This window comes from Nicrophorus vespilloides, unplaced genomic scaffold (assembly GCF_001412225.1).
Source record: "Nicrophorus vespilloides isolate i.1.1-1 unplaced genomic scaffold, Nicve_v1.0, whole genome shotgun sequence".
Taxonomy (NCBI): domain Eukaryota; kingdom Metazoa; phylum Arthropoda; class Insecta; order Coleoptera; family Silphidae; genus Nicrophorus; species Nicrophorus vespilloides.
This window is the reverse complement of record NW_017097638.1, coordinates 8,922-25,799: the sequence shown is the minus strand read 5'-3', so window position 1 is coordinate 25,799 and position 16,878 is coordinate 8,922. Positions and strand designations below refer to the sequence as shown.

Sequence of the window (16,878 nt, the reverse complement as noted above, 5' to 3'; positions counted from 1 at the left end):
ACTGTTGGGGCTTGTGGAAAAGACTCATCATATTGGATGGGATGTTTGAGAAGGGTGGCTTTCCGTTTTTCTTTCGAAGCGTCCGTGCGTGGAATCCCCGATATTACGTTACAGCATCTGAGCTCGAATGCGACGCGGATTATAACGTGTATTTTTGGAGTGCATCAGACAAAAGCTTATGTTAAACCAGTAGTCGTATACAATTTGCATGTTAAACGCGACCCGCGTAATCCAACCCATTGATGTAGTAGCATTTACAAATGCAAATGGAATTAAGACTGCGAGTCAGAGAGAAAGCATCTACTTGGGAATCAGGTGGAGGTAACATTAAATGCTAGAGAAGAGTCCCAGTCCCCCCATTTGATGTTCCTCTGCAAGAAGTGAGCGTGTAAATTGAGAAGATGAGCAAGATTAAACCCTTTCTCAAAAGCGAAGAACCCTATCTTCATGACAATCAATCCCTTTTTCTCTAATTTCATAAACTGCACATCGCTGTTTTTATCCTTTGCGAGATGGTAACGCGATCGCACTCTTCTGCCATCAGCAATTAGCATTCGTGCAGGGCTGCAGAGAGATGCAGGGGTGTTTAGGGTGTTCGTTCAAGGACATGCGCACATCGCTAACATCGATCCTGCGAACGTCACCCCCGCGAGCGTCAGGACTACCTCCTGCGAGCGAGACTGACCTCGGCCTGCAGTCGAGTGCCGAACCTTCGAGCCGAAACACGAGAGAATATTATACCGTAATCCACTGCCATCTATCATCGCTCGTAATTCCATCAACTCCACTAACAACAATTTAAAAAAAAACAACAACAAAAGTGTCAAAAGATTATTTTTTTTAAATAACTAAATTAAAAAAAAATACACCCCCCCAAATAATTAAATTAAATAAATCAACAATGTGATAGCCAAAAAACAAATCTTGCACACTCAATCTTAGTATGTATTAACTAAAACATGTGATCGTAATCCTTACATAAGTTAACAACTAGTTATCTTGTTTCATCTCAAGTAGAAGCAAATAAATTATGTGATCCGGGTTTAATCGTTCGTTCGTTAATTAAAAGAAAGGGAATGAAACGCGTTCGGTTTTCGAGTATTGTTACAATTATTAAACACGTCCTTGACGCGACAATCTGAATGCGACATTGATCTGAATTTGTATCAGAGCTGATCGCTAACAGCCGGAAACAATGCGGGGTGAGTGAGCAAAAGAAGTATAGAAAAATGTGTGTTTAAAACAAATAATTTTTTTTTGTAAAAAAATGTCTTCTCGTTACATCAGCAAGGGTTTAACATATATATATATATATATTTACTAATGGATGTATCGATCTGGTTTAAGTGGAATGAATGAGCGAGCAAAAGTTTTTGGTTTCGAACGACGAAGCAATAAAATTGAAACGTTTTCAGGACGTAAAATACTGTAGGAATAGAAATTTATATGCGAGGGATGAAAACGCGGCTTGCAGATATAAAAATCTAATTTCCTATATTGCCGTTCGTTTCATATTTTTTTTTTATTACCAAAAAAAAAAGAAGAAGTTATTCGCTTACGCGAGAATAATTAAATTCGATAACCGTAAATATTTAACGAATAAATAAAACAAAAAAAAATGCAGCTGATTTCTACTTTATTTAATGAACATTTCCTATTAGAAATTGTGAAAAAAACTCATTTACTTTAATCTTTTAAAATCTTTATTACTTGATTAATTATAAGCAAAAAAAAATGATCATTTCTTTAAAATAGTTACAGTTTTAATAAACTAATATTAATTTCCATGACAACTTTTGAATTGTTGTCATAGTGATAAAATTAATAGAAATTACTACGAATTACGTTTGAAACTGTTGCTATATTCATATTAATATAAATTTACGTAATGTGACGCTTTCCATCGATGAATTTATAGAGAATTCAGGTTTGGCTATTGAGAGTGATACATTAAACGGAATTTATCACTGGGAGCACCACGTCAGACATCCCCCTTCGATGGTTACGCTAGTTAGTTAAAGGCCAGGTTCAGTTAAGAGTACAGAAGTGATATATCCTGCTTAATTAAATACCGCCGACGGTATTTCAGACGTGCCCCGTTTGGTTGCGTCACTTCGTGCCCCAGTTAAATTTTCGCAGCGCGGCAACAAATACATTTATTACGTAAATAATGTATCGACGGGTTAACCCTAACGCAAACACCACCGTTACATTATTAACACTAGCAAACTAACAATTTCAGAAATGCTATCAATTGTATTAAAGTGTAAATCTGCAAAATTATTATTTACATATCTAAGTCAACAATTTGATTGATTTTCGTTTTTGCTTTGTTTTTTTAGCAATCATAATTCATAGAGTTCTCGATCATCGATCATCTAGCGAAAACAAACACCGCCGCCGAAGTTTAAAGTCGCTTAAGCGATTGTCAATATTTGGCGGTTTATATCGGTTTAAAGGATCATCTTTCAAATCAATCATTTAATGGTTAATTACAACTTACGCGTGCATTTGCGTATGTTTATTTTTGACTTTGAATGGAATAACTATTAACCACCATTAATTGCAACTGATTTGATAACCGTGGGGGAACGGTCAAAGTGAATACTGTTTTACGTCAATGGAAATATAGACTGTTTGATGGTACGTATCTAATTACGCTTTGAGACCGGCAATTCGAAGCCAATTGCTGACATTAAAGGACGCGCTGCATCGATTTACAACAGTATTTGTTTCCATTGACGACCATCACACAATGGCTCAAACATATAAATAAACATTACCATAGCAACAATATATTTGACACACAGTATTTGAATTATCCTACAATTTGTTAGATAACTTAATGAACTAATTGAAATTGAAGTAAATTAAACTTTAATATCAATAAATCCATAATAATTGATGATGAAACTTTTATTTAGTTTTATTACCAAATTTTGTTTCGGAATTCCCATGATACTGCAAAAAAAAAAACAATATATCGATGTACGGTAATGGAAGTTCGCTTTTATTGAAGTCATAAAGTTCCACAATTTTTACATTCCCTGTTTTACTAACAAAATAAATATAAATTATAGGTAAACAGTGCGCAGCGTGGATTTAGTGGAAATGCAACGAATTCAATTCTGCATTATTGTTGAAACATTTGTTTCGAATCGTGAAATGATATTGTCTGTGTGTGTTGTTTCAATTACTTCATTCATTTATTACGTGCATAATGCGCTATAATAATGTTAACTATACTATATTATAGTCAAATAATTGATTAGTTAATATTGCAAATAACATATTTAATTATACATTAATTAGAAAATTTACTCAATTTACTGTTAATAATTACGTAATCCTTTCCCACAAATTATCTTTCTGCTAAACCACAGCTAAAGTTAGATAACTTTTATATTAATTTCTTATAAAAATAGGTTTTTTTCAACATTAATTTCTATTTCTTGCTTCTCAAAACTATGCAATACTTTTGGAATAAATGCAAATATTGGTATAAAATTAGTAAAGTTTCTTCGTATTTGAAACAATATCAATGGTTTTCTCAATGACCGCAAAAACAGCATCAAAAGTTTCAATAACAGTTTTATGTTTGTTTTAAGATTTAAAGTTTAACATTTCAAATTTAATATATGTTTTATAAGCTTTTTCATTTAGACAGAAATGTTTCTAATTCAATCAGAATTTAAGAAATATGTCTATTTTTGATCAGGAAAAACCATCAGACGTTTTAATTTTTTCGTTCAAATGATATACTGTATACAATGAAATTTAGTTTTACTTTTTAATTTAAAAAAAAAAGATATTTAATTGAATTACATTAAAGAAAATGTTAATAATTACATAATCCATTCTCACAAATGATCGATTCACGACTTTCTGTTAAACCACAGATGAAGTTAGTTAACTTTCATATTAATTTCTTATAAAAATAGTTTTTTTTAACAGTAATTTCTATTTCTTGCTTCTCAAAACCATGCAATATTTTGATTGTTATTGATCTGTAAATATTGGTATAAAAATAGTAAAGTTTCTTCGTATTTGAAACAATATCAATGGTTTTCTCAATGACCGCAAAAACAGCATGAAAAGTTTCAATAACAGTTTTATAATTGCTTTAAGATTTAAAGTTTTACATTTCAAATTTAATATATATTTTATAAGCTTTTTCTTTAAAACATAAATGTTTCTAATTCAATCAGAATTTAAGCAATATGTCTATTTTTGATCAGGAAAAACCATCAGACGTTTAATTTTCTCGTTCAAATGATTTACTGTATACAGTGAAATTTAGTTTTACTTTTTAATTAAAAAAAAAATGATATTTAATTGAATTACATTAAAGAAAATGTTAATAATTACGTAATACTTTCTCACAAATTATAGAGTCACGTCTTTCTGCTAAACCACAGCTAAAGTTACTTAACTTTCATATTCATTTCTTATAAAAATAGGTTTTTTTTAACAGTAATTTCTATTTCTTGCTTCTCAAAACCATGCAATACTTTTGATTGTTATTGATCTGTAAATATTGGTATAAAAATAGTAAAGTTTCTTCGTATTTCAAACAATATCAAGGGTTTTCACAATGACCGCAAAAACAGCATCAAAAGTTTCAATAACAGTTTCATATTTGCTTTAAGATTTAAGGTATTACATTTAAAATTTAATATATGTTTTATAAGCTTTTTCATTTAGACAGAAATGTTTCTAATTCAATCAGAATTTAAGAAATATGTCTATTTTTGATCAGGAAAAACCATCCGACGTTTTAATTTTCTCGTTCAAATATGAATACATTTTCTGTTCAATTATATATTTAAACTTATTTATTTTGCAGTGGATCAATTTTTCAAGTGAATAGAATAAAAAAAATTCTTTTAAAGTTTAATTGCGTTTGTCAGGAGAATTGAGATTGCGAGGGGTGTATGAGAAACGCGCGAAATAATTAATGGAAAAAGCGTTTTAGATTTAATTAAAAATGTAGTCTAATTGTGTTGTTTTAAGCGCCTTTCCAGGTAATTCTCGGAGCACTTGAAACTTTGCTCTTCCACTACTCAACCCGCGCGCACAAACACAACACATGTACATGAATATACACACGTAAACTCATGAATTATATATAAGCAGAAACATCCTTGACGGCATTATGCTTCGAGCTACTTAATAACATTCTTCAGGAATAACATCAATTCGAAACTGTAGGATAATGAAATTGAATTTACGCTTTATAACTGACTGGATCGAAGGAAAAAATGTATAAGTTTGAGAGGAGACGGAAGTTGCTGAATTGTATAACATTTTTGTTTAGGTAAAGGGAGATAAAAATGTGCAAGCTCGAATTTTTTAGGGATAAAAAGGTTTTTTTTTTTGTAATCTATGGATATTAAAAACTTTAATTTCGGGCTTCAATACTGTGTCGAGGGAAAGAGATAAAGTACACGTACATAGTGGATGTAAAGGGAGAGAGACTATGAGATTTATGTACGCGTTACGATTTCGGTTAATGGACGTTGATAAATGAACGCACACGGTGGTTATGCCACCCATATTTTTGTCTGTATCGCCGCAAAACCTCCCTTCCAGTCAGTCCTTTATGTTTTACTTCCACTTCAATGAAGGATGGCTGACACAAGCACACACAGAACGCGAATAGAACGAAAAAAACATCATCCTTGGACAACAACAAAAAAAAATTGGACAACGCAGAGTAATGGTTTTCCAAATATTTTTTGTTGTTTGTTTCGTTCCATTATTATTTCCATTAAACGCAATTTACGCTTCAATAATTGATGCCGAATGAAAATCGAGTCTAATTGCATTGCAAATGATTTAATTGCGGAAACAATATTTCAATTATGGGTTTATATCGAAAATCCAGACAACACGCGTGCAAAAAATGAATAATGAATAATTCTGTGTAAAAGGTTTCAATTATAGCTTTAACTGAACTGTAATTATTTATTTTATTGTTAATTATAGAGATTAGGAAATGTCTTTTCTTGTACATCGTGCGCGTATTCATAATAGATAGCTTTCAGTTTGAATATTTCAAAGGAAGTTTTTAATGGTAGATGAAAGGGAAGTTTAATTGAATCACTTGGGAAAATCTGATGGGAAAAAGATTAGCAGATTGAAACCGAGGTAAATCTGCACGTCTCGTTCGTACACTTCGATGGTTCACTAATTAACGAACATGTAGAGTGGGTGAGTAACGATAAAGAAAAGTTATCTTTCACCGCAAGATTTAATCAATTGTATTGTTGTGTAATATTTTGATAATTTATTACATAAAATCAGAAAGTACTACAAAACTGTTTGTAGACTCGTTGGAAACAGCATAGTTTTTAGTTTAATTTCCTTGTTTATGATCCAATTAGTACGCTTGGTTATTGAGTTATTAATTAAAACGTAAAGACGTGATAAAAATATATCGAAAAATAATATTATGTAAATTTAAAGTGGGTGGCTATCGCAAGCCCGACAACCGAAATACCGACGTTTGAAATACCGACTGTATCAAAATCCCGACTATAGGATTATGGTTGACGAGATTCTGATACAGTCGGGATTATAATTGTCGAGATTTTGATATAGTCGGGATTTCGAACGTCGGTATTTCAATAGACGTTCTTTCGGTTGTCGGGCTTGTGATATAGACCCAAATAAAGTATGTCAAAAGATACACATTCATACTTTACGAGATAGTTAGAAAAATATGAAAAAAAAAATTGAAATTTGTTAATTTATTACATAAAATTCAGAAGTAATGCAATTATAACAGTAGGCTGATTAAAGAGGGCATATTTTCATAATCCATAATCAAGTTAGCGTGAAAACGTGAACACGTACAAAAATTTGTTATATCTCCATCATGAATTAGTATTTAGTTAATATTTTCTGTTAAACCTTTTGTTAGTTAACTTTCATATTAATTTCTTATAAAAATAGGTTTTTTTTACAGTAATTTCTATTTATTTCTTCTCAAAATCATGCAATACTTTTGATTGTTATTGATCTGCAAATATTGGTATAAAAATACGTCTCGTTCGTACACTTCGATGGTTCACTAATTAACGAACATGTAGAGTGAGTGAGCAACGATAAAGAAAAGTTATCTTTCATCCCAAGATTTAATCTATTGTATAATATTTTGATAATTTATTACATAAAATCAGAAAGTACTACAAAACTGTTTGTAGACTCGTTGGAAACAGTATAATTTTTAGTTTAATTTCCTTGTTTATGATCCAATTAGTACGATTGGTTATTGAGTTATTAATTAAAACGTAAAGACGTGATAAAAATATATCGAAAAATAATAGTATGTAAATTTAAAGTCGGTGGCTATCGCAAACCCGACAACCGAAATACCGACGTTTGAAATGCCGACTGTATCGAAATCCCGACAACCATAATCCCAGGATTTTGATACAATCCAGATTTTGATATAGTCGGGATTATGTTTGTCGGGATTATGGTTGTCGAGATTCTGATACTGTCGGGATTATGGTTGTCGAGATTTTGATATAGTCAGGATTTGAATAGACGTTCTTTCGGTTGTCGGGCTTCCGATATAGACCCAAATAAAGTATATCAAAAGATACACATTCATACTTTGTGACTTAGTTAGAAAAATATGAAGAAATTTTTTAAATTTTGATAATTTATTACATAAAATCAGAAAGTACCGCAAAACTGTATATAGACTTGTTTGAAACAGCATAGTTTTTAGTTTAAATTCCTTGTTTATGATCCAATTAGTACGCTTGGTTATTGAGTTATTAATTAAAACGTAAAGACGTGATAAAAATGTATCGAAAAATAATATTATGTAAATTTAAAGTCGGTGGCAATCGCAAGCCCGACAACTGAAATATTGACTGTTTCTAAATCCCGACTACCATAATCCCGACTATATCAAAATCCCGACAACCATAATCCCGACTGTATCAAAATCCCGACTATGGGATTATGATTGACGAGATTCTGATACAGTCGGGATTAAGGGCTTGCGATAGATACACATTCATACTTTACGAGATAGTTAGAAAAATATGAAGAAATTTGTTAATTTATTACATAAAATCCAGAAGTAATGCAATTATAACAGTAGGCTGCATATTTTCATAATCCATAATCAAGTTAGCGAATGTTGTTATCGAATTATGAAATAAAACGTGAACTCGTACAAAAATTTATTATATCTCCATCATCAATTAGTATTTAGTTAATATTTTTTATCTGACGTAATCATAAAATACATACAAACTTCATCACTATTTGAGTAATTCTATATAAAGTTAAGAAATTTTGAAAATAATTGTAATTGTAACAAAAAATTTCAATTTTAATTTAAATTATTTTCTGCTCTCGGAGAAGGTTGCGAAAACGTTACGTAATCTGCGGAATATGTGCTTGCTGCCACCAGCTACCCTTTTCATATTCCGACCAAGCTGACGGACGTCATCCGAACGGTAGGAAAGTTTTATTGTGCGTGAGGAATTTCAGAGTAGAAAATTTTCACGCGGACTGAACTCGCACAAAATGCCCAGAGGTTTCATTTCATGCGATTACATCCACGCCGATTTACATTTCAATTGGCTTCAGCCGTAACACGAGTGGACATCACGATTCATTCATTGCATCCTCACAATTTTTATTTACTTTCTAAGTAAACTAATTCAACTTGAAAATTAGCTTATTCGCTTTAATTATGTCTGTTGTATGGTTACATAAAACGATTTTATAATTCTTCTAGTGTAATGATGAATGTTTCATTCTTCTACTAAATTAAATACTTTGAAAAGTTATTAAAACTGAATGATTTAGCTTAGAGATTTGGATAACAAAACTAAAAGAAACTGTATCACGAATTGACGATAATTTTCAATTTCATAAGAATCCCGAAAGTGCTCAGCATCGTTTCTCTGAGCTCCCCGGAGAATGATTTTTTCTTGCGACCGGAAGCAAAGAGAGAATCGGATTCCGGCTTTGAATTATTAAATGGGAATCCCGTAAAAATCGTACGTGATCTCGTATTTGCTGAAGACACTTTAAATACTTTCCCTCTCCCATAGGAGAAGTATCGTACAAATTTTTTCTCGTTGTTTTCTTTGGTGCGACATAAGGATTCTTTTTTACATAAAAGTTTTGATCATAAATCAAGACGGCGCGCGCCAGAAACAAAAAAAATTGAAGAAGAAAGAGAGATTGTGACCACCTTTACTATTAACCCAGATATTATGTATCATCCCGCGAAGAAAACTTTTACTGTGCGTCTCTAATTAAAACGGAAAACTTCCCACTTGCCGTTAGCAGAAAAGCGCTCGTTAATCACATAAGTTTATCAAGTTTATTATAAAAAGAAATAAACAGAAACAAACTAAACATATTTCCTAGTAAATTCTTAATTATCTCAGAGTAATTATAATACTAATAATAAGGGAAGGCAGCAATTAATTTAGATTAATTAGAACACTTTTCTTCTTGGAATAATTGCAACGTATTATGTAAATTGTTAAAGTTAAAACAATTAAAAAGTAGTTTAAAAACATGTTGGTTGAGCATGGAGTACTGTTGATTCTTCACTTGCAAATGTTGTTTTTACGTTTTACGTAAATAAAGCAGCTGTATCACGCGAAAAATCAAGTCGGCACGCCAAAATCTAATTAGCACAGCACGATTTGCGAATAAACGAGAACAATGTTTGTCAAGGGATTTGATTGTGATGATGGAACAAAACTGAAGAGAATATTTTGCAAATGCAGTTTAAAGTTTTTAAGAAAAATAATCTACGAAGTGTGTAGATGGAAAAAGTTTGGGATGTCTTTTTGCAAAAGGGTGGAATATGTGATGTATTATGCAAGGACTCTGTACATGAAATGCGGAGCGCGTTAGATCCTTTAATCTGTGGGCTTTGCGTGGAGTGTCAGGGTTCTCCAAGTTTTACTAGTCGCGCTCAGGTGCGTACAACAAGAGCACTTTTCTCATTTTGCAAAATTTACAATTTAGTAATCAAAAATTCACAATACAATTGTTGTTCTTGTTCAGACAAATGTGATTTTTTTTTCAATTTAAATTAACTTGTTTTGTTGTATAATTTATTTAGAAATAAGGATCTAGGTCAGCTTCAAAGACGGATGATTTCGTTAATTCGGGTTTAAGATTACGTTAACAAAGTTTTCTTAATGTTTCTCCTATGCGTATGTGAATCGGATTGAACGAACATTTGCTCGCTAAACAAGATCTCGTGCATACAAGACCCTCCAATTACACGCTCCGAAAAGTATCAAAAGGGACGAAGACGACAACGAAATTCTCCTCAGGATTACGTCGCTGCGACTTCAAATGTTGGCCCACTTTCGCATCCCTTCTTCATTACATTTACTCCCTCATTTTTTTTTCTATATTTCCGTCCTCTTTGGAAAGCCACTCACTTTTCAGACAGCCTAACGAACTTTCCGACACATGCGACTTTTCGCTATTTTCAGCAACAAAATAGATGAAATAAGTTCATTTTTTTTTCACGAATTCTTTTAGTATAAAAAATATAAAACAAATTAAGACTATTTTTATTGTTAACTTTCAAAGTTTGTTCGCAAATATCTATTTAAAAAAAAAGAAGATGTATATTCGAAAGTATGTTTTCTTGTCGAGTTTCCAAATCTCACTCATATTTTACCTAATGGATTTGCTTTCAGGCAACGCAATAAACAAATATATCAGTCATCGAAATGGCGCCATAAATTACATATATTTTTGCTTTGAACCCTTTTACGAATTTAGAAAATGCATTTGGATTTATGATGTTTCTCATTTTTACATCCATATTTCTTTACCCTTTTTTTATACTCTCAAATAATTCAAATAACTAATTAAATTCTATATTCTAATAATAAGCTTAATCTTTCAACCACTTTAACTTTAATCATTCAAATATGAAATATGCTCGAGTTCTCACGAGGATACTTGGGAATAAAGTAAATGCAAATAGAAAGTGCTTATTTCGAATGGAAGATTCAATACGTTTCTTTTTTTTTTATTCCATTCTCATGGAAATGCCATAAAACGAATCGACTCGACCCTTCGCACAATTTCTTTTTTCTGCACACACACTCTCGAGGACTTTCTAATGCGACGAAGGGAGCGGAAAGGAGCGATAAAAGATTGGCCGAGGAGTGAGAGAGAGAGTGTGAGGATAATCCGATCTGCAAAGTCGACCAGGATCTTCGGCTTCGCATTTGATATAGAAATAATATTTCTTCTCCCTTCTAGATTTCACCACATCTCAAAAATTGATTTTTTTTTTTGTCATGACTCTCGACACCACAAGAGGAGATACTTGAAAACGATTTTCCAAAAGTAATTTCCAAATAAACTAAACTTTTAATGCATATAAAGAAAATTTATAGTTGAGGTTAAGAAAAATTGCCTTTCCTTCTTGAATACGTTATGAGAGCAATCATTACTCTCGACACCACAAGAAGAGATACGTGAAAATGATTTTTTCGAAAGTGATTTCCAAATAAACTAAACTTTTGATGCATATGAAGAAAATTTATAGTTGAGGTTCATCGAATAGAAATAGGGAAATAGATAAAATCTTAAGTATAACACAAGTATGTTAATACAACAAATCTTAATAAGCTCACATGAAACGTTGAAAATCAAGATTAGATTAACACAATCCACATTGTAATACATAATTGTTATGTAATTAAGGAAAATTGCCTTTCCTTCTTGAATACGTTATGATGAGCAATCATAACTCTCGACACCATAAGAAGAGATACGTGAAAATGATTTTCCGAAAGTGTTTTCCAAATAATCTAAAATTGTGATGCATATGAAGAAAATTTATAGTTGAGGATCATCGAATAGAAATAGGGAAATAGATAAAGTCTTAAGTATAGCACAAATATGTTAATACAACAAATCTTGATAAGGACACATGAAACGCTGAAAATCAAGATTAGATTAACACAATCTACATTGTAATATATAATTGTTATGTAATTAAGGAAAATTGTCTTTCCTTCTTGAATACGTTATGATGAGCAATAATAACTCTCGACACCATAAGAAGAGATACGTGAAAACGATTTTCTGAAAGTAATTTCCATATAAACTAAACTTTTGATGCATATGAAGAAAATTTATAGTTGAGGATCATCGAATAGAAATAGGGAAATAGATAAAGTCTTAAGTTTAACACAAGTATGTTAATACAACAAATCTTAATAAGGACACATGAAACGTTGAAAATCAAGATTAGATTAACACAATCCACATTGTAATACATAATTGTTATGTAATTAAGGAAAATTGCTTTCCTTCTTGAATACGTTATGAACAATCATAACTCTCGACGCCACAAGAAGAGATACGTGAAAACGATTTTCCGAAAGTAATTTCCAGATAAACTAAATTTTTGATGCATATGAAGAAAATTTATAGTTGAGGTTCATCGAATAGAAATAGGGAAATAGATAAAAACTTAAGTATAACACAAGTATGAAAATATAACAAATCTTAATAAGGACACATGAAACGTTGAAAATCAAGATAAGATTAACACAATTCACATTGTAATACATAATTGTTATGTAATTAAGGAAAATTGCCTTTCCTTCTTGAATACGTTCTGATGGGCAATCATAACTCTCGACACCACAAGAAGAGATACGTGAAAATGATTTTCCGAAAGTTATTTACAAATAAACTAAAATTTTGATACAGAAAACGTATATTTGATGATCATGAAATAGAAATTGTGAAGATGGAATTAAGTATAACACAAATATGTTAATACAACAAATCTTAATAAGGACACATGAAACGTTAAAAATCAAGATTAGATTAACACAATCCACATTGTAATACATAATTGTTATGTAATTAAGGAAAATTGACTTTCCTTCTTGAATACGTTATGATGAGCAATCATAACTCTCGACGCCACAAGAAGAGATACGTGAAAACGATTTTCCGAAAGTAATTTCCAAATAAACTAAAATTTTGATGCATACGAAGAAAATTTATTGTTGAGGATCATCGAATAGAAATAGGGAAATAGATAAAATCTTAAGTATAACACAAGTATGTTATTATAACAAATATTAACAAGGACACATGAAACGTTGAAAATCAAGATTAGATTAACACAATCCACATTGTAAGACATAATTGTTATGTAATTAAGGAAAATTGACTTTCCTTCTTTTCCGAAAGTAATTTACAAATAAACTAAAATTTTGATACAGAAAACGTATATTTGATGATCATGAAATAGAAATTGTGAAGATGGAATTAAGTATAACACAAATATGTTAATACAACAAATCTTAATAAGGACACATGAAACGTTGAAAATCAAGATTAGATTAACACAATCCACATTGTAATACATAATTGCTATGCAATTAAGGAAAATTGTCTTTCCTTATTGAATACGTTAATAGCAATCATAACTCTCGACGCCACAAGAAGAGATACGTTGATTTTCCGAAAGTAATTTACAAATAAACTTTCCGAAAGTAATTTCCAAATAAACTAAACTTTTGATGCATATGAAGAATATTTATAGTTGAAGTTCGTCGAATACAAATAGGGAAATAGATAAAATCTTAAGTATAACACAAATATGTTAATACAACAAATCTTAAGAAAGACACATGAAACGGTGAAAATTAAGATTAAATTAACACAATTCATATTGTAATACATAATTGTTATGTAATTAAGGAAAATTGACTTTCCTTCTTGAATACGTTATGATTAGCAATTATAACTCCCCACACCACAAGAAGAGATACGTGAAAACGATTTTCCGAAAGTGATTTCCAAATAAACTTTTGATGCATATGAAGAAAATTTATAGTTGAGGTTCATCGAATACAAATAGGGAAATAGATAAAATCTTAAGCATAACACAAATGTGTTAATACAACGAATCTTAATAAGGACACATGAAACGTTGAAAATCAAGATTAGATTAACACAATCCACATTATAAGACATAATTGTTATGTAATTAAGGAAAATTTACTTTCCTTCTTGAATACGTTATGATGAGCAATAATAACTCTCGACACCACAAGAAGAGATACGTAAAAACGATTTTCCGAAAGTAATTTACAAATAAACTAAAATTATAATGCAGAAAATGTATATTTGATGATCATGAAATAGAAATTGTGAAGATAGAATTAAGTATAATACAAATGTGTCAATACAATAAATCTCGACAAGGACAAATGAAACGTTGAAAATCAAGATTAACACAATCCACATTGTAATACATAATTGTTATGCAATTAAGGAAAATTGCCTCTCCTTCTTGAATACGTTATGAGAGCAATGCAGTAGGTTACATGACGTTGCCACAAAATGCTACTGCTGCTCTGCAGTTCGCTAATTGGATTCGATTTCAGGAGCACACCTGAAAGAGATACACACAATGGGTAATCTACCGAAGGCATCTTAATTACTCTCGCAGGTCAGTCTTTAATGGGCGCACGAATTAAACCCGCATGGCTTTCTTGATATGCAAATCGAGGAGGGTTACGAAACGATCGGCAATTCCATGGTTTAATCGCTCAAAATTTAATTCAACCACCACCGGCTGATACCAATTAGTTATATGTATATACAAAGACGCTCGGAAGATGCGGTTCGATAACTTGACGAATTGTAACGCGAAGGTTTTCTCTTGTTCGTCGAGTTTGTGGAAGGAGGCGTTGAAACCGCCGCCGAGACCACAATAACAATTGCTCCACGTAAGTGGGACACCGTCGAAATATATTTGCCTCCTCCTCCTCCGGCTGTAATTCTGAGCAAGATAAATTATTTGCTCTGCTCTGGGAAGATCTCCTTCTTGCGCCATTCTATAAAACTAAGAAACAACTTTTTTATTGTGGCGAAACTACTTTAGAAGCGGGCGCTGCTCGACCCCCACACTTTTTGGTGAGATAAAGTGCTTTTTCCCTACCCCAGCCAAAGGATTCCACAACCTAAAATGGGATTTCTAATTCCTTTTAATTTATTTCTTGTAGACAATTTTACCTCTTGCCTCCCATATTTCTCATTGCATAATTGATACAATTCATCAGATTACCAATTTTCTTCTAAACAGTTAAATCGAATAATGCGAATTACAGTTAAATAAATAGCATTTAATTAAACGTAAAAGATAAATCTTTCAGGGAATAAATTGTAGTTCGGACACGAATGAAAAATAAAGAAAAATAAACACACACCTTTAGAAATTACAGTAAATTACAGTTAGGTGAACGGACACGAACGGACGTCGGGTGATTTAGCAGCAGGAGTAGATGTAGAAAATAAATAAGCAGTGAACAGCAACAAAAAAACGAAGAGAAGGAATACTCACAATCTTTGTAAAAGGTTAAAATAATTCGGGAGCCGAAGTAAATGGATTGCACGTGAATGGATTAGCTTCGGATGGAAAATTCGATTCGCCCCTATTTTCTACATGAAACTGAAACAAATAGAAATTAATTAGTTTATACGTGAGAGTGCTTAAATTTATAAAAATTAAAACTTTACTAACTACAAAATCTGATTCTAATTAATAATTATATTATAATAAGGCAAATCAAGACTTTTAAATTTAGTTTTAATGGAAAAATATATTAGTTTTAACTACATGCAAATTTAAGAAATAATCAAATACCCGGCGCATCCACAATTTCAAATTCGATTAAAAACTATTTTAAGTATAATTTCATATAAAAGACGTTTTTTTTCTTCAAATTATTGAACTATTTAAATCGAATATTTATTTTTAATTTAATAAATGAATAAAAATTGTAGTTTTTTTTATCATCAAAACTTGCATAACTTTTTTTTTCCCATTATGATCGATGACATTTTTTTTTGTTAATCTGACACTTATTCCACTCATTAAAATGGTTAGATATGCAGGATAATAAAAAAAAATAAGGCAAATGAAGACTTTATAATTTAGTTTTAATGGAAAAATATATTAGTTTTAACTACAAACAATTTTAAGAAATAATCAAATACCCGGCGCATCCACAATTTCAAATTCGATTAAAAACTGTTTTAAGTATAATTTCATATAAAAGACGTTTTTTTTTTTCAAATTATTGAACGTATTTAAATCGAATATTTATTTGTAATTAAATAAATGCACAAAAATTGTAGTTTTTTTATCATCAAAGCTTGCATAACTTTTTTTTTCCCATTATGATCGATGACATTTTTTTTTGTTAATCTGACACTTATTCCACTCATTAAAATGGTTAGTAAGCAGACAAACGGAATAAAAATATGCAGGATAATAAAAAAAAATAAGGCAAATGAAGACTTTATAATTTAGTTTTAATGGAAAAATATATTAGTTTTAACTACAAGCAAATTTAAGAAATAATCTAATACCCGGCGCATCCACAATTTAAAATTCGATTAAAAAAACTGTTTTAAGTATAATTTCATATAAAAGACGTTTTTTTTTCAAATTATTGAACGTATTTAAATCGAATATTTATTTGTAATTAAATAAATGCACAAAAATTGTAGTTTTTTTTATCATCAAAACTTGCATAATTTTTTTTTCCATTATGATCGATGACATTTTTTTTTGTTAATCTGACACTTATTCCACTCATTAAAATGGTTAGTAAGCAGACAAACGGAATAAAAATATGCAGGATAATAAAAAAAAATAAGGCAAATGAAGACTTTATAATTTAGTTTTAATGGAAAAATCTATTAGTTTTAACTACAAGCAAATTTAAGAAATAATCAAATAGCCGGCGCATCCACAATTTCAAATTCGATTAAAAACTATTTTAAGTATAATTTCATATAAAAGACGTTTTTTTT

The 16,878-nt window shown here is 30.8% G+C and overlaps 1 protein-coding gene across 1 annotated transcript in view; it reads left to right on the top strand.

Annotated features, from left to right (window-relative positions):
• Positions 1 to 843: 843 nt before the first annotated feature.
• LOC108560613 (low-density lipoprotein receptor-related protein 12-like) overlaps positions 844 to 16,878 on the top strand; it is a gene marked incomplete at its 3' end in the record, with an annotated part of 22,780 nt that continues 6,745 nt past the window's right edge. The window contains exon 1 of the mRNA XM_017918237.1: positions 844 to 1,202. Within this exon, the coding sequence (XP_017773726.1) occupies positions 1,196 to 1,202 (7 nt within the window). The remainder of the gene's footprint in view (positions 1,203 to 16,878) is intronic.